At 38.7% G+C, this 24,532-nt stretch overlaps 1 protein-coding gene across 1 annotated transcript; it reads right to left on the reverse strand.

The window, feature by feature from the left end:
* Window positions 1-541: 541 nt before the first annotated feature.
* Window positions 542-23,276, reverse strand: taldo1 (transaldolase 1). Its single transcript, XM_063062020.1, has 8 exons — window positions 23,119-23,276; window positions 19,475-19,598; window positions 12,259-12,366; window positions 8,803-8,934; window positions 7,402-7,577; window positions 5,952-6,149; window positions 2,632-2,777; window positions 542-765 (listed from the first exon to the last, which is right to left on the reverse strand). Exons 1-8 carry the CDS (start codon window positions 23,219-23,221, stop codon window positions 733-735), a joined length of 1,020 nt encoding a protein of 339 aa, XP_062918090.1. The 5' UTR covers window positions 23,222-23,276; the 3' UTR covers window positions 542-732.
* Between the last annotated feature and the right edge of the window lie 1,256 nt (window positions 23,277-24,532).

A 24,532-nucleotide genomic window follows, 5' to 3' on the forward strand; every position in this document is an offset into this window, starting at 1 on the left:
CAAGTTCAACATACGCACGTCTTTATTTCATTCACCACGATCGAAACGCTTAATTACATCCAGTTTTACGCTAAGCGTTACACCCTTACAAGCTCGCTTAGGCTTTTCTGATACCTCAGGACACATCTTGCTCATGGATGCACAAAATAAATCGAGATAAAGCACTCTCACTGCTTGGGGTGCGCGCTGCCTCTATAATGGCTTGCTGCAAAACAAATGCTGAACGCTATTTTCACTTTTCGTAACATCCTTACGAGCTTTCTTAGGCTTTTATACAAGAGTCTTGAGCATCCACGAATTTTGGTATCCGTGGGGGGGGGGGGGGCAGAACCAATCCCCTGTGGATATGGAGGGCAGACTGTATCCCAATCAACTAGTGTAACCCTTTTACTGCAGATCAGAAACCCATTCCAAATTAATGCTTTCTGTTACTACATTTGATATTTGCACACACTGGATGCCTATCTGTATGCATGATGTACATAGAAGCCAAAATTATTGATTAGAAGCAGCAGAGGAACTTCACAGCTAAGACAACAAGTTGGTACGTTGATGTATTTATTAGAAACAGTTGCTCCAAAGTGCACAAGCCTGGATTAAGCATGGTCCAATACTGGATTCAGCAATACATAACGTATTGCGATCCTTTTACACAACTGGTCAAAAAAGAAAGTAAAACAAGTCTTCAATCAAACCACATGATTCAAATTATCCAAATACACAAGAGACTTCCTAGCATCCATTCTTGGTACCAAAAAGTCGCTCCTGTAAAAGGAAAAATAACAAAAGTCAATAAATATAGGAGTTATACACAATATTCTAATGCAATAGTCTTGGACAACCACATATTTCAATCCCTTTTTAAAAGCCCAATACTTCAGTTATTTTTCCAGAATTTGATATACTACTGATTAGGGTACAAGCTAAAAGCGAATTGCTCATCTTTTACTGGTTCAATGGAGACTTTGATTAGGCCATGCATCATTTTACTGTTGTTTTTAAACATGTGCTTTAAAAGCATTACACACTACAAACTAAACCATTGGAAAAATTACATGTGATTGCATTTAGTTAGCTTTGAAATAAAAATAGCAACTGTAGTTCATGTCTATTGCCATTTCATACTGTATTTGTGCATGGACTTACTGATGCCATGTATCTCACCAACAATGGATCTCAAAGTTTTGACTTTACACATCCATAAATTAATGTGCATCACTCTGCAACAAAACTATTACCCCTTGATATACATGACACCTAAATGCATTTAAGATTTGCAGTAATAATAGCTCTTTGGTTGTTCTACCAGGCAGTGCCTCAAATTTAAAGAGCAGTTTAGCTATCAGATCAGAGGAAAAACAGGTTTGAAATTAGATTATATTTTTCCCCCACATTCATTTATCCAAAAGGTTAGTTACCATGTGCATGCTGCGAAAAAAGTCAGAAGTAAAGGCTTCTATGACTCTACAATAATCAATTTTATTCACAACTCTTCAGCAAAAGGAAACACTGGTCAGCAGTTACCTTGGCCTGCAGCTCACAACTCCAAATATTCCAAAAATTATCCACTGTCAATAAAATGGAAGGCAAGAGTCAGATTATACACTCAGTGGCCACTTTAATAGGTACCTCCTATACCTAATAAAGCGCCCACTGAGTATGTTCGTGGTCGTCTGCTGCTGTAGCCCATTAACTTCAATGTTCAGCATGCTGTACATTCAGAGATGCTCTTCTGTACACCACTGTTGTAATGTGTAGTTACTTGACATACTGTCACCTTTCTGTTAACTTGAACCAGGCTGGCCATTCTCCTTTGCCCCCTGTCATTATCAAGGCATTAACACCCACAAATCTCTTGCGGAATGGATGGTTTGTTTTCATCACCATTCTCTGTAAACTCTAGATTCTGTTGTGCATGAAAATCCCAGGAAATCAGCAGTTTGAGATACACAGACCACACTGCCCAGCATGAACAATCATTCCACAGCCACTTAGATCTCATATCTTCCCCATTCTGATGTTTGGTCTGAACAAAGAATGAACCTCTTGACCATGTCCGCATGCTTTATGCATTGAGTTCCTGCCACTTGATTGGCTGATTCGAAATTTGCATTAAGATGCACAGGTGTACCTAGTGAAGTAGCCACTGAGTGAATACTCTCCACTCACCTGGATGAGTACAACTCCAGTACCCTGCATACTGACCATCTTTCAGAATAAAGCAACTTGCTTGATGGCCCATTCACTATCTCAAGCACCAGCACTTCACTGATATTGTATGTTCTGTCTGCAAAGTGCAGTGCAGTTACCTACCAAGGCTAGCCTGACATGGACTGCAGGTTTGAGTTAATCACTAAAAAAAGGCAGCAGGCACATGGAAATGCCTTCAACCAGTATGCTCGAGGCAACATATCATCCAAAAATAATACCATTGCTTTAATGCCATTTGTCCCAACCTTAAGCTCCCTTCTCAATAGAATGAAATCTCTTCATTCAAGGTAGAAGCTCGCCATTATGTGCTCAAGTTTAGTTATAACACAGTAAATGGAAGCACAATGATTTCAGTAACTGAGTAAATAGCTGCTCTGATGAAATAAATATCTTGTATGGCAAGTTTTCAAAAGTACATACCTTTATCATGTTTTCTAACTTAACAGCGTCAGCTGAAAACTTGCGGATCCCATCAGACAATTTTTCTACAGCCATCTGGTCCTCATTGTGAGACCAACGGAATTTTTGTTCATTCATTTCAACTTTTTGTATGTCAAGTGCTTCGGCTGCATACAAATAAAAAAAAACTGTTGGCATCTTTGGAAATTATATTGATAAGTGTTGATTGTCTAATTCTAAACTCAGTTAATCACTGAAATTTCAGCCAGTAACATGATACAGGAAACTTGATCTTATGTAGCTTTAGTTTGTGCACTGAATTAAGATAATACAAAGAAACCACAAAGTGATTAATAATAACCTCGAACAGGATATAAATTGTTTTTTTTGCTCTAGATTTGAGATACACAGCCTGGAAACAGGGCTTTCAGTCTACTGTCAATGTTGACCACCTACCATTTACACTAATCCAACATCAACTGATTCAAGTTTGTCATGTGTACATGTACAGTGAGGTACATATACAATTAAAAGCTTGTCCCCACATCTTAACCAACTCCCCCCAGATTCTACTCCTTCCATGCACACTAGGGGCAAATCAGAGTGGCCAATTAATCTAGCAACTCAACACATCACTGGGATATGGAAGAATCAGAACTTGCTAATTCCACACAGGTGGCACTCAAGGTCAGAAATGAACCTGGATGTCTGGTGCTGTTAGGAAGTGGTTTACCAGTTGTACCACACACTGCTCTGCAAATCTAAAAGTGCCAGTCAGGTGGGAAGAACTAAAAAGGTCTGGTGCCAGTTTTCTCAAAGATCAGTGCTGCATCCAAATCAATGTCTATATCTGAAAAAATAGATGTCACTGGACTAGATGTTTATTACCCAAATACACATTCTAATTGAAAAAATAGCTCCACCATATAAAAAGGCCCAGATGTGATTTATCCAAGTCAGGTTAAGCAGGAAAAAATGCTTACATCTGTACCAAAGGGATAGATTCATTGCATCAAAGAAAAAAAATGCATACTCTGCATGCTGCATCTTGTCCCAGAACTGGTAGGCATATTGCGTATAACCAGCGTTTGAGCAAGTTACAAGGAAAGCTGATGAATGGAAGGCAGTGAACATTGTTTATGTGGACTTTTTCAAGGCATTTGACAAGATTCCGCATAGCAGGCTAGTTGGGAAGACTCAGTCACTTGGCATTCAAGATGAGGTAGTAAACTAGATTAGACAAGGGCCTTGTGGTAGTACAAGATTACCTCACTGACTGGAGACCTGTGACTAGAGGAGTGCCACAGGGATCAGAGTCCGTTGCTTTGTCATCTATATTAATGATCTGAATGATAATATGGTTAACTGGATTAGCAATCTGCAAATGACACAAAGATCAAGGACAGCGAGGAAGACCATCGGAGCTTGCAATGGGATCTGGACCAGCTGGAAAAATGGGCTGAAAAATGGCAGATGGAATTTAATGCAGACAAGTGCGAGGTGCTGCACTTTGGTAGGACCAACCAGTGAAGGTCTTACACAGTGAACGGTTCAGCACTGACAAGTGTGAAAGAACAAAGAAATCTGGGAACACAGGTCCATAATTTATGCACAGTCAGATAGGGTTGTAAAGAAGGCATCTGGCATACTAGCCTTCATAAATCAAAGTACTGACTACAGAAGATAGCAGGTTATGTTGAAGTTATACAAGATGTTGGCGAGGACCAATTTGGAATATTGCTGTGCAGCTTTGGTCACCTACCTACAGGAAAGATGCAAGTAAGATTAAGAGTGCAGAAAAATTTTACAAGGATGTGCCAGGACTGGAGGACCTGAGTTAGAAGGAAAGATTGAATAGGTTAGGACCTTATTCCTTGGAACATAGCAAATTGAAAGGAGATTTCATAGAGGTATACAAAATTATAAGGGGTATAGATAAGGTAAATGCAAGCAGGCTTTTCCCCCCCCCCCCGAGATTTGGTGGGACTACAACTAGAGGTCATGGGTTAAGGGTGGAAGGTAAAAAGCTAGGGGGATATGAGGGGAAACTTGTTCTCTCTGGGTCATGAGTGTTGAATGAGCTGCCAGTGCAAGTGATGCATATGAGCTCAATTTCAATGTTTAAAAGAAGTTTGGATGGGTACATGGGTAGTAAGATTATGGAGGGCAATGGTCTGATTGCATGTCGATTGCACCAGGCAGTTTAAATGGTTTGGCACAGACTAGATGAACCAAAGGGTGTGCTTCTATGTTGTACTTTTCTATGACTAACTACTAAGTTAATCACATTTCACCTGAGAACTCCTTATTCTTAACTGTCCTTGAATACTGACAGAATAAAATAAGTTTGGACAATTTAGAAATACAAGCACTACATTGATGGAATAAGTTTTCAATTGAGCTATAATTTCAAATTCAATTCAGATAGAAATGAAAATGTAATCAGTTAAGCAATTCAAAAGCGAAATATCAACTGTATTTCAAACAATTAAACTTGTCATTGAAAATCGAGATATTTACTGAAATAAAAAAAACTGCAGGTGCTGGAAACCTAAACAAAAAATGAAAATTAGTGAAAACTCAGGTCAGCAAGCCACTGGAAAGAACGTTTCCGATCAATAATCTTTAATTACCACCAAATAATTTCAGCAATCTCTAATTTATTGCCTGTAGATCTTCTAATCCACATGTTCAGATGAAAGACTAGTCGGAAAATATTTTCTTTCCATAGAAGAATCAAGCATTTTTCAGCACTTGTAGTAGTTATCTTAGATTTTTATATTTCACATAAATTGCGTTAAAATGGGTACATTAACAACTCAGCAGAGGGAAATATTTAACTAGTACATTCCCTAATCATTGATCAGTTTTATCTTCCAAATTATTTTATCTGATATAATTGCACACACTCTGCTCAAATACATTCTAAGATACATTTCATGACACATTCTCACATATTTCTACTTCAGACAAAATGTGCTGAAACGGAAGTGTTTTATCATTCCCAAATCTTTAAATAGCTAATTTCGATAAATTCAACCGAATAATATTAACAAAGTGGTTTACATATTACAATGAAAATACTTTTTTGACATATACAACAGTACAATAAAGTTGTTGAAATCACTGCTGCAGTTGTGTTCAGCATACCCAGATTATTTTCATTGAAAATTTAAATCTATGCTTAGTTTATTTTGACTTCACTACTGATAATTGAAGGTTTTTTTTTCCCCCACACACAAATGCACTGAGCATGCTGTGCTTGAGACTTGCATGACAGCTTCACCCTATCAAATAGCTAGTGTGCCTTGTTAGCTTAATTAATATAGTAGAACACATACCTTTTTTAACACTCAAACTGGGCGTTAGTGGCTCAAAGTCTTTACTGAGACTTTCCAGCAATTTTGGAGATATTGTCAGATAATCACAGCCTGCCAATGCTTTTATTTCACCAGTATTACGGAACGATGCACCCATGACAATAGTCTTGTACCCAAACTTCTTGTAATAGTTGTAGATCTTTGTTACACTCTGTACACCTGCAGCCAAATGAGAAAGAATGTGTTACAATGGTTTGTAAATCTTCCACATCAGACAGGATAGATTTGCTTATCAAACTACAGTTTCCATGCAAGTGCTAAAATAAACTGACGGGGTGAGGGATGAGACAAGAAGGAGATGGTGGGAGGGGGAAAGTATGGGCTGATCAATAAGGCAGGACTGTCTGAGGATGTTACTGATATGGGTAGGTGGTAGAGTCCAAGACTGATGGCATCTGGGAAAAAAAAATCAGGCAACTTGGAATTGTTAAAGACCAGAAGCCATCAGGGAAGTGGTTGAACAGGATTTGGGCAACAGATTTTATGGTAGGTGGAAGATGAGGAGGTCTAGGTGGAAACAAATATACAAGAATGGATTTCATCTGACAAGACAGTGGTAGAGGCATTTAACATTAGAGGTGAAAATGGGTAGAATGAATGATGGCCCCTTGTGAAGTGTGAATTTCCTGTGAGGTCAAACTTGTAAACAATGTGGTGCTGCTTCAAACATTTGCCGCAGAGAGGAAAGGAGTCGAATGCATACTGGCAATCCCCACGTTCAAGAGTTCCATTTCTGAGAACTATTTGTAAGCCAACCTGTTTGGAAGTCAGAAACAAACAAGTACGTGGGAGAGGATCACAAATATCTGCGACAGGAAAAGCCACCATCAGCTTGGTCTCACTGACTCAGTGAGTGAACATGCCCCCAATTGTTGTGGGGGGCAGGGGTATGATGAGGTTGGGTGGGGGGGGGTGGAAAAGAGACAAGACGTGAAATGCTCTATTCCCATCCAGCACTGATGACTGTAGCTTTTGGCAAATCTATCTGCAGTCGTCCCAGTGGTCTTCGAAATACTCATTCATACATATAGGGTGCCCATAAATTTGGGTTTTGTAATTTAGGATGGACCTGTAGAATACTATTTAAATTTATGGTAAATGAGTAACTCTATACAGTTAAATGTCTAATATCAGAGTGTATGCATTTAAGTTGAGAGGCTACAAGTTCACAGGTATGTGGGGCAAGTTTGTTTTAAACAGAGGAGTGGGTACCTAAAATGTGCTGCCAGGGTGCTGGTGAAGGCAAATTGTATGTTCAAAAGACTCATAGATATGGAGATTATGTTAGTAGAACTTAGTTTAGTTGGGCATTTTATTACTTATTTAATTAGTACGGCACAACATTGTGGGCTGAATGGCCTTTTCTTGTGTTGCACAGTTCTATGTTCCATGAAAAGTTTATAGACTGTACCTGGATCTTCATTTGGTTCAAAGCTTTTCTTATCTGTATTGGCCACGTGCCAGTCCAGAATACGACCTACAAACGGCGAAATGAGTGTTGCGCCAGCCTCTGCACAGGCAACCGCCTGAGCAAGTGAGAAAAGCAGAGTCATGTTGCAATGGATGCCACACTGTTCTTCAAGGATTCTGAAACAGAGTTATTCCAGTTAAAGTCATGCCCAACAGGAAAATTCAACTGCACGTAATGCTCGAGGATTATATACTTAGCAGGTGGGAAGTTTCTTCTTGTCAGGCTTGCTTTTTATTTTAGCGTTAAAAATAATTTTCAATATTGAAAAAGACAGTTGCCTCCTTATTGGTCAGAATTTACTCCAATATCATCTTTTTTTTCCTGTTGCTAATTTTCCAAATCCTATAGCTCACTGGAAAGCACAAGATCATTTGGCTAAACTGGAAAAGAATTGGCATTTTTAAAATTAGTTGGATTAAGACTAAAATCAGTTTTTACTGACATAATTTGTATTTTTAGTAATTTGTATCTTTAACAAACTCATGCACTTTTCACAATATGTGGAGTTCCATCCCCACTAACTGGCAGAAGACTTTAGTAGTTACATATACCTTTTCATTGGCCAAGTGTTAGCACATTAGCCACATGTAATTATGCAACTGTTAATTGGTTTATCTTTAAGGAATTTCTGTTATCTCCCAGTATACAGGTGATAGATTTTTCAAAAGTGCCATATGGAATCTCTTAATTTCTCATTAATAGATTTCTCATCTATCTGCCTTATTTTGTCTGTACCTTTGTTTAAACTTTAAAATAAGTGATTGTGAAGAACTAAAGTTTCTCACTCATTCCTGAACTCCTAAAATAACCCAACTGAAAAATAACAGATCCAACAGCTGATAAAGTTGTAGAAATTGACAGATTAACTTAAACTGAATAGACTAACCACGATCTAAATACAGTTAATGAGCAGGTCTTCTTTTTCGACCCTTACTAAATGCTGTGCAACAATAGGAGATTCCATTTTAGTTGCAATAGAACACTTGACTATTGAATTTTGAAGTAATGGCTTTCTTAATTCAAAATTCTGTACTCAAATTATTCTGTTCAGATGAATCCATACAGGAAACTTTAGCAAGTCAACAGCTGTCATGTTATTTCAGTTTCATTGATATATTTCTTGCAGTTCGAGTTTCCATTAACTCAATTTCCAAATCATCCTATATAATTCAGTAATTATGTCTTAGTAAATTTTAAACTATCAGGTACTTTAAAGATTCACACTATACACTAGGCTGATGATCACCCTACATCAGATTAAATGCCCAATAATATTCACATCCACTCCATTTGTGTATATGACATTTAATGCAATTCACACAGCTACAAAACAGCACTCACTTGCCAGCTTGAATCCCTTCCCAAGTGGAAGAAAGTTTGATGAGAATACGGTCCTTGTTGATCCCTGCATCCTTGTACATCTGAATTAGGCGTTTGGCTTTTGCGACCATGCCATCTTTGTCAAATGACAATCTACACATTTCAAAAGTGAGCAACAGGAACACAAGATTTTAAAATCATGAAACAATTTTCAATTTGTCTCCTTTTACTTTGATAATTTCAACATCAATAACTTACTTACTTTAACGTACAGCTTTTGAGCAAAAAAAACCAACCTAGTTACAAGTCCACATCTAAAACTATTGCTCAAAAGTAGCCAAGTGTTCAATTTAACACTGTCGAGCTATGCCCTTTCACCAAAAGATTCTGGCCATGATCAACCTCAAAGCACTTCATCACAATAGATGTGAGTCCAACTTGGCTAAATCTTCAACATAGCATCACCTCACTGAGGCAGAACCAGTCTAGCTAATCCTGGAACTCTTTATCTACAGCATGATGGGAAAACCCACAGTAGGACAGCAGTGGCTCAGATTGGCAAGCCACTTTCAAGAATAGTTTGGAAGAAAAAAAAGCAGGCCGTACACATTAATACCAAATCTTTTTTTTTTTAATTTTATTTTTATTTGGATAAGGAGTTCACAATTATCATGTACTTTTTTCACACATATAACCTTTTCCATTTTTTTATATGTATAAAACTACAATTATTTATAAATTCTTAAGTACACATTGAGATGATATAAAAGCAAAATAAACATTTAAATAGATAATTATGTACTGTGGTAAATCTAACCTATTAGGCTAAGTAATGAAATTAGTTGTTAAGAAAAATGGTAATAATAGTTTCCATACAACCCTTCTGGACCATTTCCACTGGTCCAAAATGTTGCATACAAGCCTATATACCAACCATTGTAGGTGTTTATATCCCAATTTGTTCGTACTTGTTCCTACCCGCAGACATAATTATCCAATCCCTATGTACTTATTTACTTAATTTTTTCATTTTTTTTTATCCCTTTCCCAAATCTTTCCCTTTACTTGTGTTAATTCTCTATTTTCCAAAAAAAACAACAACAAACATTTAGACTAGGGGTGCTTACGTTAGCAATATTACTGTGTTGATGAGAAGAGCAATATAAATCATTAGGAGAGTCATCTAAAGTCTGCTCGCATTGGGGTTATATATTCAATCCATTTATTCCAGATTTGATAAAATGTTTCTTTTTGAGTTCTCAGGGAGTAGGTCAACTTTTCCATTTTAAATATTTCCAAGATAATTTCGTACCAATCTTCTAATGTAGGTGGTATTGGATTTAGCCATTTTCTAGTGATTGATTTCTTACTTGCCGCTAAGAGGGCCTGCAGCAACTTTATATCTTCCTTCTGTTCAAGGAACAATACATGCCCCAAATAGAGCGTCTCAAAGTTCAGAGGTATCTGGGACCTAAGTACCTTAACTAATGTTCTATGAATACCTTCCCAAAATAGACTTAATTTAGGGCAATCCCAGAAAATATGAAAATGATTTGCCTCCTTAGAGCCGCACCTTCTCCAACACATCACATTTGTATCTTTATATTTTTCCTGATATGGGGTCTTGAAGTATCTTATAATGTTTTTCCAACAATGTTCTCTCCAAGTCAAAGAATTAGTCGAGGACCATTGAAAGCTGCAGATTTTCCCCCAAGCCTCCTCTGAAAGTACCAACCCCGCTTCTTTCTCCCACTTCTCTTTAATATACAGTGTATTTACATTTTTAGCATGGGAGAGTGCATTATATAGGCGAGAAACTGATTTACTAGGTATTGAACTGCAAGCCGAATTCAGAATCTTGAAAAATTCTAATTCTACTGTTGATAGGTCTGTGTATCTACAACTCTGGTTAACATAGTTTCATATTTGAAGGTACCTAAAAAAGTCATTATGTTCTAGGCCATGTTTGTCCTGCAGGATTTGGAAACTTTGTAATACTCTTTTATCTATAAATGAGAGGTAGGTTGTAAGACCTTTCTTTATCCATAGCTCAAATCTTTTATCTCCTCTGTTGGGAAGGAATTCGGTATCATATGCACACCATCTAAAGAGTTTTAACATGTTATTAATTCCACATGAATTAACCACCTTCTGCCATACTTTTAATGTAAGATTTATCCAAGCATTATTAAATTTTTCCAACTGGGCCATCAATCCTTTGTCAGCTATTGAGGCCTGAAGAGGAAAACTGTCAACTAATCCAAATTCTATTTCCTTCCATCTAGCCTTATATTCCCTATTACACCAATATAACAGAGGGGTTATCTGTGAGGCATAAAAATAGTTTCTCAGGCAAGGAAGAACCATACCTCCTCTTTCCTTCCCTAACTGTAAGGTGTTATATCGCATTCTAGGTTTCCTTCCTTGCCAAATGAAGCGGGAAATCCATTTGTCCCATTCCCTGAATTGATTATCATCCACCTCCACTGGTAAAGTACGGAAAAGATATAATAACCGAGGAAGAATATTCATTTTTATAGTATTTATCCTTGAATTTAAACTTAAAAAGGGGATAAGATTCCATCTATGCATATCTGCTTTTATCTCTGAGATTAATGGCCCATAATTTACCTGTGACAGTGTTGAAAGATCCTTCGGCAGGGTTATTCCTAAATATTTTAATGATTTAGCTTCCCACTTAAGATCGTATGTATCCTGCAATTTTTTGGATGGTGTATAATTTAGGGACATAACCTGCGTTTTCTTTACATTTATTTTATAACCTGATATTTTCCCAAAGTCATCCAACAGTGTAAACAATCCTATAAATGATTTTTCTGGTTCACTCAGATAGACCAAAACATCATCTGCGAATAACGCCACTTTCTGTTCAATCCCTGCCACCTTGATACCTTTTACGATTTCGCTCTGTCTTATTAGTTGGGCAAGTGGTTCAATATATAGCGCAAAAAGGAGAGGAGTAATACCAAATCTTAAAAGAAAATTAAACACTGACCTTAAAACTGCAAAGTAACTTTTGTAGCACATTGCCAATGGGATCATTAAAACACAATGATAACTGCTTTGCAACATGACATAAGCACTGCATGCAACCTTCCCATTTTTAAACATTTCTTACAAAGACATTAGTGGATCTAATTTCTGTATCAATAATCCAAATATCTCAAATGGATTTAGCCACAAGGTATCAGTTTTGATTTTTAATGTAGAAAGGTAAACAACAGCATCCTTTGGGGTAAATGTTGTAGGAGTACCTTAAAACCATGGACTTGGACAGAATAACTAAATTAAGAATCTGAAGCATTACCCATTGTCAAGAGATTAATAACTGACCTCATGTTGCTGCAAACAGATGTACATTAAAGCCTTCCACATAATCCAGAAATTTTACATGGTACTTATTTAAATATCTGGTACTATCATCTGCATCAAAACTTACTAGTTACTAACACTTACCTTGCATCAACTTCAGTGGACACCCGGCCTGGAATTTTCTTCAAAATCTCCACTCCAAAATTGATGTACAATTTGTCTATGACATTGGTCAGCTGCTCCTTCTCAGATCTGGAAAAACCAATGGCAATTTATTAGAATATCATTAACAAGCCCTTAGCAGGGTACTGCCTCTACAGAAATCCAACTACAGTTGCTGAATTCTGCTTTCTATAGAAAGAATAAATAATGCGATCTGGAATATAAAGAGTGGTTTATATAAAAATTGGAACTATTAAGAGGCAGTGACACAATCAGCACCATGCACCAATGTGATATGGACAACTGGTGAAACAGCTCCGTTCATTGTTACAGTGCAGACTAACAAAAGCAAGGCACAAAAATCTTCAACTCACTGAGAGCACAGTCTTGCATGCAAAAAGCCTTTAGGATTCTAGGAAAAGAATCAGGATTGTTTAATGTAATTTCCTGTACACATGTGCAAAGGAGATTGAAATAATTATTGCTCTGGATCCAAGGCAGCTCAAAAATATAAATAAATACAATAGCTTATACACATAATGATTATATGTCCATACATTGACGCTAGGGTCTTCATAAGGTGACTGACAGAAATAATGAAGTAGTGGGGAATTGGTGGGTGGAGGTGTTGATCAGCCTTACTGCTTTGAGAAAAGTTAACTGTTTCTGAGTCTGTCTGTCCTGGTATGGATGCCGTGTAGCATCCTCCTTGTTGAGAGTGGGAGGAACAGTCCAAGAGCAGGATGTTACTGGCTCTTTTCTAACATCTTTCTGTATACATGTCCTCGAAGGCGGGTAGGCTGGCACCATCGATGCATTGGGCAGTTTTGATTATCGTTGTAGAAACAGTGCAGTTTCCATGCCAAGCAGTGATGCAGCATTTCAGGATGCTCTCTGCTGTGCATCTGTAGAATGACGCCAGTACGGATGTGCTAAGTGCATTTCTCTTCTGCCTCTGCAGAAAGGAGAGGCATTTCTTGTCTGTGAAGGTTGTGTTCTGGGACCATGAGCGATGGGACCATGTGTGATGTACACTCACAGGAATTTGAAACTGCTCGCAGTTTCCACTGTTGTGCCAGTGATGTAAAAACTCAGGATATAACTGCTCCCAAATGACATCCTACCCAAAGCACAGACCATTTGTCAGTGAATCTATCAACATTTCATCCAGAGGAATGGATTCTGTGTTTATACAGGCAAATAAGAGCTAATAAAACATAGTAATCAGTTTTTGCAAGAAAACATAAGTGACTACATTACTTCCTCAGCTAATCGATTCTTGGTAAAAGGGTACAGGACTTGGAGAGATCAATTTATAGGGCCATACGCAAGTTTATGCCCATGCTTGGTGAACGCATTTTCCTTGGAGTCAATGCAGGGTAGAATTGCTGGAACGTGAAGGCTGCCCTTTTAAGGAGCAAATGATTAACTGAAGCTCAGAAGAATAAGATCAGAATCAGGTTTAATATTACATGAAATTTGTCATGAAATTTGTTATGTGGCAGCAGTGCATTGCAATACATAATGATAAACTAAATTATACTAAGATATATTTGAAAAATTAAATAGTGCAGAAAGAGCAAAAACAGTTAGTATACATGGGCCTATTTTCCATTCAGGATTTTCATGGTTGAAAGAAAGCTGCTCCTAAAGCACCGAGTGCATCTTCAAGCTCCTTTACCACCTCTTTGATGGAAGCAATGAGAAGACAGCATGTCCTGGGTGCTGCTGGGTCCTCAGTGATGGATGCTGCTCTTTTGAGGATTGCCTTTTGAAGATGTCATCAATGCTGGGGAGGCTAGTACTCGTGATGGAGCTTGCTAGCTAGAATGCTTTTCATGGTATTGTAGAAATTTTTGAGAGTCATTGGTGTCATACCAAGTCTCCTCAAACAAATAATGAAATACAGCCACTGTTGTGCCTTCTTTGCAATTGTATCAATATGTTGGACCCAGGAAATTGACACCCAGGAACTTGAAACTGCCCATCTTTCCCACTGAACCCCCTGATAAGGACTGGTATATGTTCCATTGACTTCCTCTTCCTGAAGTCGACAATCAATTCCTTAGTCTTACTGACATCAAGGGCAAAGTTGTTTTTACGATACCACTCAACCAATTGATTAAACTCGCTCTTGTATGCCTCGTTACCATCTGAAGTTCTCTCAACAATAGCAGTGTCATAGGCAAATTTAAAGATGGTGTCCGAGCTGTGCCAAGCCAGAGTCGAGCGTGCAAAGAGTAGAGGAGTAGGCTAAGTATGCATCCTTGAGGTGGCCCAGTGTTTAATGTCAGTGAGATCTTATTTCCAATCCGCACTAACTATGGTATTCCACTGAGGAAGTTAATGATCCAATTGCAGACAGAGGCACAAGGCCCAGTTTTGGAGCTTGCTGACTAGTACTGAGAATATGATGGTGTTGAATGCTAAGCTGTAATCAACAAACAGCAGCCTGTCATAGGCATTGCTATTGTCCAGGTGATCCAAGGCAGAGTAGAGAACCAGTGAGATTGCATCCGCTGTAGACCTATCGTAGCGAAGGGCAAATTGCAACAAATCCAGGTCCTCCCTTAGGCATGAGTTGATTCTGACCATGACTAATCTCTCAAAGAACTCATGTCTGTAAAAACGTAATCTTACAAACATTCCAATAGAATGTCACTAGTTAATAAACAGAGGGTCTCATACCAAGGTCAGAAGTGTCATTTAGTTTTGAGATATGGAGAGTTTCCTTGAATTATAATCTTTAAATATTTAGAATTCTCAGCCCAGAAAGTAATGTTTATGTTAAGAGTTAGCTAAACTTCAACACAGAAGAACATTAAAGAATGGAACATATCAAATTTCTCATTTTGCCTTCAAATGCAATTAACTATTCCTGATGAAGGGCCTCAGTCCGAAACATTAACTGTTCACTCACTATTTCCTGAGGAGACCGAGGTCCTTTAACATCTGTCGGACAATGCTGAGGATGTTCCATGAGTCTGTGGTGGCCAGTGCGACCATGTTTGCTGTTGTGTGCTGGGGCAGCAGGCTGAGGGTAGCAGACACCAACAGAATCAGCAAACTCATTCCTAAGGCCAGTGATGTTGTGGGGATGGAACTGGAATCTCTGACGGTGGTGTCTGAAAAGAGGATGCTGTCCAAGTTGCATGCCATCTTGGACAATGTCTCCCATCCACTCCATAATGTACTGGTTGGGCACAGGAGTACATTCAGCCAGAGGCTCATTCCACGGAGATGCAACACTGAGCCTCACAGGAAGTCATTCCTGCCTGTGGCCATCAAACTTTACAACTCCTCCCTTGGAGGGTCAGACACCCTGAGCCAATAGGCTGGTCCTGGACATTTCATAATTTACATATTATTATTTAATTATTTATGGTTTTATATTGCTATATTTATACTCTGCTCTTGGTTGGTACAACTGTAACGAAACCAAATTTCCCTCGGGATCAGTAAAGTATGACTATGACTATCCACAGATGCTCCCTGGCCTGCTGAGTATCTTCAGCATTTTGTGTGTATTAACTAAAGTTCTAATTGAATTCTGCAATAAATTTGTTGAATTAATTTCCATAACGCAAATATTTTCCAATAATTAATTTGTAATCATTTACCATAGAAAGATATTCCAATTCAAAACTTCAAGAGAAAAGGAGAACAGCGAAAATTGAATGGAGCTCAAAAGCATGACTAAGCAAATTTTTTTTCAGGACCTTAAGAATGCCTCTGTTCTTGACAGAATACGAGACCCAAAGCTAGAAATTGTCCTACTTTCTAAGTTATTAAGATACTATGTCACCCTAATTTTGAAAAGTCTAAAGGAAGATTATCTTTTCACACAAGTCCTTCATAACACCATTGTTGGGTTTCCCCAGGAACAACACACTTTTTGATCCTGCAAGATAGCACAACTGATAGCTCTTAATATTGCAGGTGTAATCTTGGGGATCATCACAAGAGGAAATTTGAGATATCAGAATAAGCATCCTTCTAATCTTTGGAGAGTGATACTACCTGAAAGAAAAAGGACACTGATAATGAAAAAGAGAAGAGCTCTTGAAATTCAGAGTGTCCTGGACAGCCTACTGTAGAACGGCACGTATAAGAGGCATTTTGTTCAACAAGGGGGCCACTAACAGCTTCTGGGACAAAATCCAGGTGGTCCACTCCTCTAACAGATTCTTTCCTCTCCAGCCCTTTACTTTTCCCACGCACCTGGCTTTACCTATCATTTCCTAGCTATCCTCCTTCCCCCTCACCTTTTTATTCTGGCATCTCCTCCCTTTTTTTTTTACAGCCCTGAAATAGGGATTCAGCCTGAAACACTGACTCTTTATCCATTTCTGTAGATGCTGCTGGACCTGCAGAGTTCTCCAGCAGAGAGTGAGAAGAGACTGCAAAGGGTCTCTGCAAGAAGCAACACCACAATACTGAGTGTAGTTTGTGAATGCTTCTTCAAGGAAGCCTACAATGGGAGATTTCCCCATGCCTTCTCTGGCTATTGAATCAAGTTTGGATGAGCAGAGTACAGGGGCGAACAGTTGAGGATGAAATCTTTAAAATACTAGCTAGCTCTATCCTGAGCAACATGGCCAATTCTAGGCACCATATTTAGGAAAGATGGAATTTGCTAAAATAATTTGAAGGATGAGAGTTAATTATGTGGTTAGGTTGAAGTAACTAATTTTATCCACCTTTGAACCTTTAAGGTTGCTGAGGTTTGATAGAGGTATTTATTAACATCAAATACTATCACTGACACCGTAAAACTATTCTCAAAGAGGGTCACAAACCAGACAGAATGAAGATGAATGGCAAGAGAACCAAAAGTGACAAGGAAATATCTTTGCAAAATGCACATAGTTAAGCTCCGTAATTCAGTGGGAGGGCCAGTAATGGAACACATTCAATTGTGCAATAAGAGAGTAGGTTAAGTATATGAAAGTAAAGAGTCTGCAGGGCTCTAGAGAGAAAGGGATTGACTCTAGCTAGTTTGCATTTTATATTGAACCAGAAATAAGCCAACTGGCCTCATTCTTTGCTGTACTCATTTTGATTCTGTGAGTGATCCTAAAATCTGGGAATGAGGATTGAACTTGGCTTTGCTTTCCAGAGTAAACTTTGCCCTTACGGAATTACCAAACATGCTCAAAATACCACAATATCTACCTCTGTTTCTGGTGCTTATGTACATTTATATGAAGCCAAGCAACTGAAAATGAATTATTTCATGTTACAACATGGAAAATAATTCCAGGTGCTCCTAGCAAATTTAACGTCCTTTGTCAAGGTTTTACTGCTTTTAAAGGCCAGAGAATTTCAATCTGATATAGCTGAAAGATTGCTAAAGAGGTTTTTAAATGGGTATTTGCTCTTCTACCAATGAAGGTAAATTAAACAGAAAAGCAATCATTAAAGAGAATGTTGGAGTCAATAGCTTCTTGCACAACACTAATGCTAAATTTCAATCTGAAACAGCTGGAAGATTGCTAAAGAGGTTTTTAAATGGGTATTTGCTTTTCTACCAATGAAGGTAAATTAAACAGAAAAGCAGTAATTAAAAAGAATGTTGGAGTCGATAGCTTCTTGCACAACACTAATGCTAAACCAAACACTACAAATAGGATCAGAACATTGTTCAAGAATGGTGAGAATTGAAGCTGGGTATGAGAAATTGGAGACTCAGCTGTTAGTATATGAACATTCAAAGTTAAAAGCTTCCCATGTCATCAAGCTCATTTCATGATGAATATTGTGTCATCAGGTGTCAGATCTACGTCAGAAACATGTCTTTAGAAATACCAGATAACTACCCAAAACACTAGAAACATCCTACTTTCACTACATCTTGAGTTTCCCCTTTAAAACCATTCAACTGATTTCCAGGAACACTTTATCCAGCTCAGATTATGTCTAAAGATCCCACAATTGTAATTATAAATGGTGATAGCCAGCCTGCACTCAGCTACAAATGGTATAAATATTTGAGTTCTCCAAAAGTTAAGATGTTATAAATGACGGAATTTAAGTCAGAAAATTTAAAAAACCCCACCTTATTAAACTCAGGATCAAAATAAACGGAATACCATGAAAAGGATTATGTGTGAGTTACAATGTGGTAGGTATCCACCTTTCAGTTTAATGGAGGGTGAATACCTGCAAGCTAAACAATGAATTTCAGGCTTCTGCATGATAAAGGCAGTGACAAGCCAGGCAATGACAGGAATGTGATATCTGCCCCATTTTGATAATGAGAAAACATGGTCAAATTTAATAGCAAGACCTTGAACAATTTGGGTTCACCTCAAACATTTGCTAGGGAGAGAGATGGAATAATGAATCAAACGTGTGATGTGTCAAAAACTATGACTTTTGTTTTTCTAATCTTCAATTGGAAGAAACTATTCCTCTTAGTCTTGGATATTACATTGGAAGTCCAAGAATTTGGGATAGAGGTACTCCACTCAGATGTCTATCTGCCAGTGTTTTTGCAAAAACAGACATTCCTTTCAAAAGAGGTCACTGAGAGAATGCATACAAATGACAGAGGGAGAATAAAACTAATTCCTTGTGAAGCTTGAGGAAACATTGCAAAACAAGTGTTGCCACTTCAGGCCATTCTCTAGCTGTATTTGGATAGCTGAGAATGGAAACAATCTAGTTAGTGCAGCTCCACCCAACTGGGTGACAGACATTGGAAGCTAATGTTGTGGCTAGCCATGTCAAAATGGATTAAAAATCTCCTTTTGCTTCAAGACAAACAACACCAATGAGCAGATAACTCTTCCAACCAGAATCACTGAGCATGCATTTAGATCAGCATCTTTGTATTTCCATACATAGATGGATTCAAACAATTTTAAGAGGGCAGTTTTAAATACATTAGAAATACAATTCACTATTATGTAACATTTATTATTTTGCTGCCTTCTGTCTTATTTCCATAACACCTACTAATTTAACAAAGAGCTCATTATTCAAAACATAGATATAGGCAAGAACCTATTATATGCACAAGTGACTTTAATATTACAGTATTGCTTTGTGATTAAGTTGGACAAACATTTGTCAAATGTTTTATAAAAAGCAGGTAATATTTTAGGTAGATTATTGGCTCCTTCCCATAGTTGGATCACATCTTGTATTTAGATCAAATGTTACTGCTATTAGATAGTGCTTAAAGATTTCTTACCCGCCTTGGCTCTTTCCATATTCAATAGCATCAGCCATCAGTTTTTCATAGGCTGGCATCTGTGCAGCGGCAAGAATGAGTGAAGGGTTGGTTGTAGCATCCTGTGGTTTGTATGCATCGATAGCTACATATGAAAAGCAACATATTAACTACTGGTTACATGATGCTATGCGAAAAAACAAGTCAGGTATATGGCATTCTTCCTATTTGCATTACTTTGTTATAAAAAAGGAAATTACACATTAATTAAGCACACACAATACCAGACATGGTTCAACAGATAAAGTCAGATATTTTAATTAAGATTCTACTTAAGATCTGTAGTTAATAATTCACAATAGTTTTCTGCAAAGTCAAAGTGACTAAGCAATTTGTATTTTGCTTGGATCTTGAATAACATAGCTAGGAATGCAGAAGTGGCTCAAATTACAACATGTCAAGTATTTATAATTTACACACAGATACTGATGAAAGTGTCCCGTGTACAATTTTGTGCACAACGTTGGATTGCCATTAAAGTTATTGAAACTTGATTTCTCCTTAACCCTGCCCACCTGGATCATTCACTTTGCCCCACATCAGCAAAAAAAAAGCAAATTCTTGTTCTTTTCCCATCCATAGAAATCTTATCTGTGTGCTCATTGTAGGATTTTTGAACAGCAGTTATGCAAGCTATCACAAGCCTGGCTCAAAATCCACTTTCACTTCCACCAGGGTTAATAAACTAATCAGATGTCCCCTTATTAAAACTGAGCCAATTATCTGGATTAATACCATACTGAAAATAGATGTGATTTACTTTAAAGAATGCTGGTGAATGCAGCAGGCCAGGAAGCCGAAACGCCGACTGTACCTCTTTCTATAGATGCTGCCTGGACTGCTGCATTCACCAGCATTTTTTATGTGTGTTGCTTCAAATTCCAGCAACTGCAAATTTCCTCGTGTTTGTGATTTACTTTGGTTTGTCTGGTGCACAAGTAATGTTCTAAAGCAAATGCTTCAGTTTTTCTCTTCACGAGGTTATAATGAGAAGTAAAAGAAAAATAGTGACACCTGCTGAGATTTCAGCATTGCCTGCATGTGTTCTGGTAATAGTGTTGCTAGTTGTAGTTTGTTTTTGTATATTTTAGGGAGAGTTTAGGCCTCCACAGATGGATGATGCTGCACATTTTGCCTTATGCAAATTTTTGCCCAATTAGTAAGATGAGAATGATATGTATTCTATAGGTGGACAATTAGTGATTCCACAAGCACTACAGCTGGCTTCTCAGTGCTATGTGAACTATATTAACTATTCAATTTCAATACAGATTATAGTCCAATTTTTAAAAAATGTCCAAGTTATTTGATGAATACCAAATACTCTTTAGAATACAAAACAGCTATTATCCATTGCGTTTTCCCCTATTCCTTCTTCACCTTTCCTGCCTATCACCTCTCTGCTTCCCCTCCCCCACCCCTTTCTTTCCCCTTACTGGTTTTTCACCTGGAACCTACCAGCCTTCTCCTTCTCACCCTCCCCCCACCTTCTTTATAAGGCCTGTGCCCCTTCCCTCTACAGTCCTGACGAAGGGTTCCAGCCCAAAATGTTAACTCATCGTTTCCACGGATGCTGCCCGACCTGCTGAGTTCCTCCAGCGTGTTGTGAGCCAAAGTAAAACTTTCTTGAGGAAAAAATGATACCCACTCCTTCTCCACTATAACTTGGTTAGTTCTGACATGCTGGCATTGTAGACATATTAGGCTGAACATGCAGCTATTCTATAGAAAACTGCCAGTTAGCAACAGTGCACAAGCAAAAGTGTTCCACACTCCTGTCTCCCTGCAGATTGCATCACAGAAGTACAGAAAATGCTGGAGGTCACATGTAGTCACCATCAGGTCTAGGGTTAGTGTAATATGCCAGCAGAGAGACTGGACATCCCTCGTACTTGGCCTCGGGATCACAACAGTCTCAGCTGTAATAAAAAAATTGCTTTTTTCCCTTTCATATTTCTTTTTCATTATGTATAAAGTTTATATAACAAAGATTAGCTCAGCCCCATTCATTCATTTGACTGGCCCATACATTTAAAAACTATGAAACAGGCCTTTGACAGTCAGGATGTTGCGGGGATGGGCTTCAGTGTGTTGTCCAGAAGCTGCCAGCCACTCCCAACCCAACCCATTCATTGGATGACCACAGAGCAGAAACTTCAAGGTAACTGGGAACTACACACCCTCAAAAGGTTATATGGCCATGGGTCTAGTGTAGTGGTTAACAGAGGCAACTAGTGGATATATACAATCTGGCCCCTCATCTTTTGTTCAGTTCCTTTCAAACCATTGGCATGATCCATAGAGATATTAATTCACATGGCTGGTGCATATTAATTCAAACTCTGCAGTCATGGAAATGTTATCTATAAAATAACCATCAAGACATTTTCTGAATGTAGAAATAAAGGTTTTGTGTCATACGAAAAAAAATCATTGGAACTTCCCCTCAGTTAACATCACAAAAGAATTAACAAAAAATCTGATACCAATAATACCTGGATGGCTGACCAGAAGTTTGGAGAAAGTTGCAGGACGTAAGACAGGTAAGACAATGCAGGGAGAATTTCAGAGTATGGGGTCCTGCCAATTGACATGCAGACATAGATAGCAGAGCAATAACAGAACATTGAAGAGGCCAAAAATGTTGGGTGTGCACACAATCGCAGAGCTTTGCAAATGCAAGAAATTCCAGAGATAGCAAAGACCAAGCCAAAGGATCTGAAAAAGTGAATGAGAATGAAAAAAAACAGGATAGCTCACCAGTAACTAATGTAGGCTAGCAGGGACAGGGCTGAAAAGTTTAGTAATAAAGACAAAAAATGAATTACTTAGGAATGCTATGAAACAAAATACCGCTGCATTTGACAATGGCATGCCTTAGAGCCTTACGAACACTCGCACGTACAAACAGCGATTTATAAAATACTTCATATTACCCACGCCATATTCTTGTATTTTTACTGTACAGGTTGCACATTGCACTGCAGACAGATTATATGCAAATGGTAAAATAAAATTGTAGGCAATTGGTATTCTTATCTTGAATTCAGCTACAACACATCTCCTCCCCTACACTTCAGGCAACACTACACTACACTCCCCTACACATCGGGAAACATACCAGAAGATTAGGTCTTTAATACATCATATATGTTTGAACTGATAAAGAAATCTGCTATTCAAATAGACTTCTTTTCTGACACAATTCAGAGTAGGCGTATACCAAGAGAATTTCAGAAAGAAAACAGACGGTGGTTTTAAGAGGAGGAAACCACAGATCCTCCAAGACTTGGCGAATAAACAATAAGAGGCAGCCGCACTGGGAGGGAATTGGTGCCCATAGCAGGAAATATCCAGAGAGGAAGGGACACCACTCAGCGACTACCTGACGAGAAGAGGCAGGAATGTCAGCGTCCGGATCCGGAGCCCAGCCGAACCTCGAAGCGCCTTTGCATATGGACCACTCCAAGCCACATTCCCCCCAGTCTCCCTCAGACCATTGGAAACATGGTCCGTGAGCAGCCTGACTCTTTCAACCGAGGCCAGGAAGCGGATTCCGCAAAGTAGAAGTTAGCCCAACACAAAGGCGAGGGCCCGGCTCTCACCGTTGAAGTCGCCGGTGTCGGCCACCACCACTGTGAACTCCTTCAGCTGCTCCAAGGCCGACGCCATCTTCTGTCTCTTGGCCGACGAGTCACACTCAGCCATGGTACGGCCGGGTATATCGGGAGGGAGGGACAGCAGGCCGGGTCACTTCCGCGTGAGGTCGACAGAGGGGCTGTGCAGCCAATAGAGACGCTCAATTGGCTTGCGTTCGAACCCGGCGGCTGGAGCGACGCGCGGCTTCACCAATCGCGAACGTACGATGGCGATATGCCAACCAATGAATAGGGGCGGTGGGAACTGTTCTAGCAGTGTAACCAATGAAAAGCCTCCTAGGGATGTCTGAGGACATGGTTGGCCAATGCAAAGGTATTGTTGATTTTCCAATCAACGCCGGCGGTGATAGAAAGGTATCCAATCAGCCTCAGCAAATTTTACGGCAATCACAATGACCTAGCAATTATATTAATATAGCCAATGGGATTAATCACTTTTTATATCGTTGGAATAAGATCTAAAACACTGTTGAAAACAGCAAGTAGGTCACACAGCATTGCCTAGGGGGACTTCTCCCTCTCTCCCACTTTCATCAGTGTGTTCAGTTCATCTACATTAGCCGCGCCGCTGTCCTCTAGGAGCGTGTTGACCGTAGTAAGATCATTCTATTATCTGAAACATTAATTCTATTTCCCTCTCTACAAATATTAGAATTTTCACCATTCCAACATCTGCAGTTGTTTTCTATGGGGAAAAATCATGATCAAAGCCAGCGTCTTGAAGCAGGGGGCAGTGATGTTTTGTATCAGGTTGCTGGCAGAGAAATAGACTGTACAGCCCGACCAATCCATTGTCCGAGCGTTGACGCTCCACGGTCCTTTTTGCTGTTCGAAATCAATCTCTTTCTGTCATATGCTTGTCCAGCCTGCTCTTGCGTTCATGTAATAAGGTTTAACTCCCTGTTGCAGCTAGTGCCACATTTTTTATCATTCTCCTGCTGAGGGTTCAATTCAGTTTTCTATTATATGAAATAGAACCATTCCGATAGCAGGGATTTCTGAATATTTCCGGTGTGTGCGGAAGAGATCATTATCTTTTAAATCAAAATTTCCTGAAAAACAAACCCCAGTCTGGTCATATAACGTATCAGATTAAAATTAACTAAGGCTGAATAGCATTGTCAGAAACCTTTGAGATGGCCAAAAGTTAATTTGGTTGAACAGCAAACTGAATTGATGTGGCATACAATTACTTATACTTAGTGTGATTAAACATCCCAAGGTGTTTCACAGAGGAATAATGCTGGAGTGCATCTGAATGGATGATGAAAAGCTAGGTTAAATACTAGGTTTTTAGGATATTCCTGTATGATAGAGGGAGCTACAGAAATAGGAGGAGAAAGAACAGGTTTCTCAATGC

The sequence above is a fragment of the Mobula hypostoma genome, chromosome 11 (genome assembly GCF_963921235.1).
Source record: "Mobula hypostoma chromosome 11, sMobHyp1.1, whole genome shotgun sequence".
Classification (NCBI taxonomy): Eukaryota; Metazoa; Chordata; class Chondrichthyes; order Myliobatiformes; family Myliobatidae; genus Mobula; species Mobula hypostoma.